At 47.5% G+C, this 3,526-nt stretch overlaps 1 protein-coding gene across 1 annotated transcript in view; it reads right to left on the reverse strand.

The window, feature by feature from the left end:
- Positions 1-3,526, reverse strand: part of ALDOA (aldolase, fructose-bisphosphate A) — a 10,042-nt gene that overhangs the window by 1,201 nt on the left and 5,315 nt on the right. The window contains exon 8 of the mRNA XM_037735108.1: positions 1,069-1,072. Coding sequence (XP_037591036.1) covers positions 1,069-1,072 — 4 coding nt within the window. The remainder of the gene's footprint in view (positions 1-1,068; positions 1,073-3,526) is intronic.

Raw genomic sequence — 3,526 nt, forward strand, 5'->3', positions numbered from 1 at the left:
GCCTGTAATCCCAGCTACTCAGGAGGCTGAGGCAGGAGAATTGCCTGAACCCAGGAGACGGAGGTTGCGGTGAGCCGAGATCGGGCCATTGCACTCCAGCCTGGGTAACAAGAGTGAAACTCCGTCTCAAAAAAAAAAAATAAAATAAAATAAATACTTGTTAATACATAGAAATACTTAATACTTGTTCAATGGATGAAGGAAGCCCAATTCAAATCTCTTCCTGTGCCTTCAGAGAAATCTTTGCCATTGACAGCTTCAGAAGTTAACAAATTGGAGTCCACCTTTCCTACGCCAAGCCTGCGCCTCAGTCAGCATGACTTCTGTGATTCCAAAATGTTCCCCTTGACATTTCTTAGTTGCTTTTTCTTTTTCTTTTTTGAGATAGTCTCGCTCTTTTGCCCAGACTGGAGGGCAGTGGCACAATCTCAGCTTACTACAACCTCCACCTCCCAAGTTCAAGCAATTCTCCTGCCTCAGCATCCTGAGTAGCTGGGATTACAGGCATGTGCCACCATGCCCAGCTAATTTTTGTATTTTTATTTATTTTTTAAGATGGAGTCTTACTCTTGTTGCCCAGGCTGGAGTGCAATGGTGTGATTTCGGCTACTGTAACCTCTGCCTCCTGGCTTCAAGTGATTCTCCTGCCTCAGCCTCCTGAGTAGCTGGGATTACAGGTGTCCACCACCACACTCAGCTAGTTCTTGTATTTTTAGTAGAGCCAGGGTTTCACCATGTTGGCCAGGCTGGTTTCGAACTCCTGACCTCAGGTGACCTACCTGCCTCAGCCTCTGAATGCTGGAATTAGAGGCACGAGCCACCATGCCTGGCCAATTTTTGTACTTTTAGTAGATACGGGGTTTCATCATGTTGGCCACACTGGTCTTGAGGCTGGTCTCCAACTTGTGACCTCAGGTGATCTACCTGCCTCAGCCTCCCAAAGTGCTAGGATTACAGGCTTGAGCCACCGTGCCCACCTTCTTAGTTGCTTTCTATTGCCTGAAAGTTTTATGCCTAGGCTGGGCACGGTGGCTTACACCTGTAATCCCAGCACTTTGGAAGGCTGAGGTGGGTGGATCATAAGGTCAGGAGTCTGCGACCAGCCTGACCAACATGGTGGAACTCCGTATCTACTAAAAATACAGAAACTAGCCAGGCGTTGTGGTGCACACCTGTAATCCCAGCTACTCGGGAGGCTGACTGAGGCAGAAGAATTGCTAGAACCTGGGAGGTGGAGGTTACAGTGAGCCAAGATCATGCCGTTGCATTCTAGCCTGGGCGACAGTGACGTCTCAAAAACAAAAAAGGTTTATACCTTTAAGGAAGGAAACTGGCTCAGAGAGGTTAAATAACATTTATTGTTTGTATAACTGTGGATTGGGGGTTTTACATTGAAATTTGAATCCGGGGCCAGGTGTGGTGGCTCAAGCATGTAATCCCAGCACTTTGGGAGGCCAAGGAGGATCGCATGAGCCCAGGAGTTTAATACCAGGCTGGGCTACAGAGTGAGACCCAATCAAACAATAAATAAGAAATTTGAACCCGGCTGGGCATGGTGGCTCACACCTGTAATCCCAGCACTTTGGGAAGTCAAGGCATGTGGATCACCTGAGGTCAGAAGTTTGAGACCAGCTTGGCCAACATGGTGAATCCCTGTCTCTAGTAAAAATGCCACAAAAAAAAATTAGCTGGGCATAGTGGTTAAGATTGTAGTCCCAGCTGCTTAGAATCACTGAACCAGGGAGACAGAGATTGCAGTGAGCTGAGATTGTGCCACTGTACTCCAGCCTGGGCAACAGAGCAAGATGCCATCTCAAAGAAAAAGTTGTGTCCTTAGGTCTGTTTTTTCTTTCTATCAGTTACTTTTTCGGGAACTCAGATTATCATAAAATTAGGAAGTCCAGGCCGGGTGTGGTGGCTCACCCCTGTAATCCTGGCATTTTGGGAGGCCAAGATGGATGGATTACCTGAGGTTGGGGGTTCAAGACAGCCTGGCCAACATGGTGAAACCCCATCTACTAAAAATACAAAAAGTTAGCTGGTGCAGTGGTGTACGCCTGTAATCCCAGGAGGCGGAGGTTTTGGTGAGCCAAGATTGTGCTACTGCACTCCAGCCTGGGCCACAGAGCAAGACTTAGTCTCAAAAAAAAAATAAAAAGTCCAAAACTCCCAAACTGGTATCTGAAGTTCTCTGCTTCTCTAGTCTTTATTTTTATTTATTTATTTTTGAGATGGAGTCTCGCTGTGTCACCAGGCTGGAGTGCAGATCTCGGCTCACTGCAACCTCTGCTTTCTGGGTTCAAGGGATTCTTCTGCCTCAGTCTCTTGAGTAGCTGGGACTACAGGTGCATGCCACCTGGCTAATTGTATTATTAGTAGAGATGGGGTTTCACCATATTGGCCAGGCTGGTCTTGAACTCCTGACCTCATGATCTGTCTGCCTCAGCCTCCTAAAGTGCTGGGATTACAGGCTGAGCCACCGCCCCCCAACCTAGGACCAAGTTTTTATATTCCTAGAAAGTTCTAGGTAAGTCAATTCTACCTGAATCACCGCAGAGATTCTGTAAGTCCAGAGAGCCAATATAGTCACTGTACGTCCCAGCCTGGGTCATTAGGGAACAGCTCAAGTAATGGCATGGGGGCCTCATTCTGGCTTCGTGGAATGCAGCAGCTGTAGGGGCTCAGTTCTTTACCTGAAGCCCGAGCTCTACAGCTGAGCTTCTGTAGCGGCATTATCAAGGGGGCATTTTTCATGGGATTCCACAGCCCAAAGGAGACTAAGAAGCCCTCTAATTCCATCTCCCGTTAAGATGGGAAAACAGAAAACTCAATAGCATAAAGAGTTAAGTATTGGTGGGCACCGTGGCTCACCTCAACTAAAAAAATACAAAAATTAGGCGATAGTGGCGTGTGCCTGTAATCCCAGCTACTCAGTAGCTGAGGCAGAGATTGCAGTGAGTCGAGATGGTGCCACATGCACTCATCTGGGTGACAAGAGTGAGACTGTCTCAAGAAAAAAGGAAAAAAGCCAAAAAAGATATGCATTGAGACTCCTTTCCACCAAGAAACAATTCAATCTTTAGCAAAAGAGCCTTAGGTATGTTGAGAATAACAGCACCTACTTATATACAACACCCATGTCGCCTGGCTCATGTCACTCAAGAAAAAGTGAGCTAGTTGGTAGGTTTTGTCACAGGGGTCTTCTGCGCCCCCTTGAGTTCTGGGCCTAAAAGTGAGGCTGAGGCTGCAGCTTGGTAAGACGTGAGCAGTTATAACCATACTCCGTGACTGTGAGTCCCATCTGATGCTGCTAGGTGAAGGGGCGGAGCCTTATAGTGGCTAGAAGAAAATGTCACAAGCTCTCAGCCTTTCTTGAAGCCCTGGGCATATAAAACGGAGCAGGAAGGTCCTTTCACCTTTCACCCCCCCTTTTTTTTTTGAGACAGAGTTTCTCTCTTGTAACCCAGGCTGGAGTGCAGTGGCGCGATCTCGGCTCACTGCAACCTCAGCCTCCCGGGTTCAAGCA

The sequence above is a fragment of the Cebus imitator genome, unplaced genomic scaffold (assembly GCF_001604975.1).
Source record: "Cebus imitator isolate Cc_AM_T3 unplaced genomic scaffold, Cebus_imitator-1.0 Scaffold729, whole genome shotgun sequence".
NCBI lineage: Eukaryota > Metazoa > Chordata > Mammalia > Primates > Cebidae > Cebus > Cebus imitator.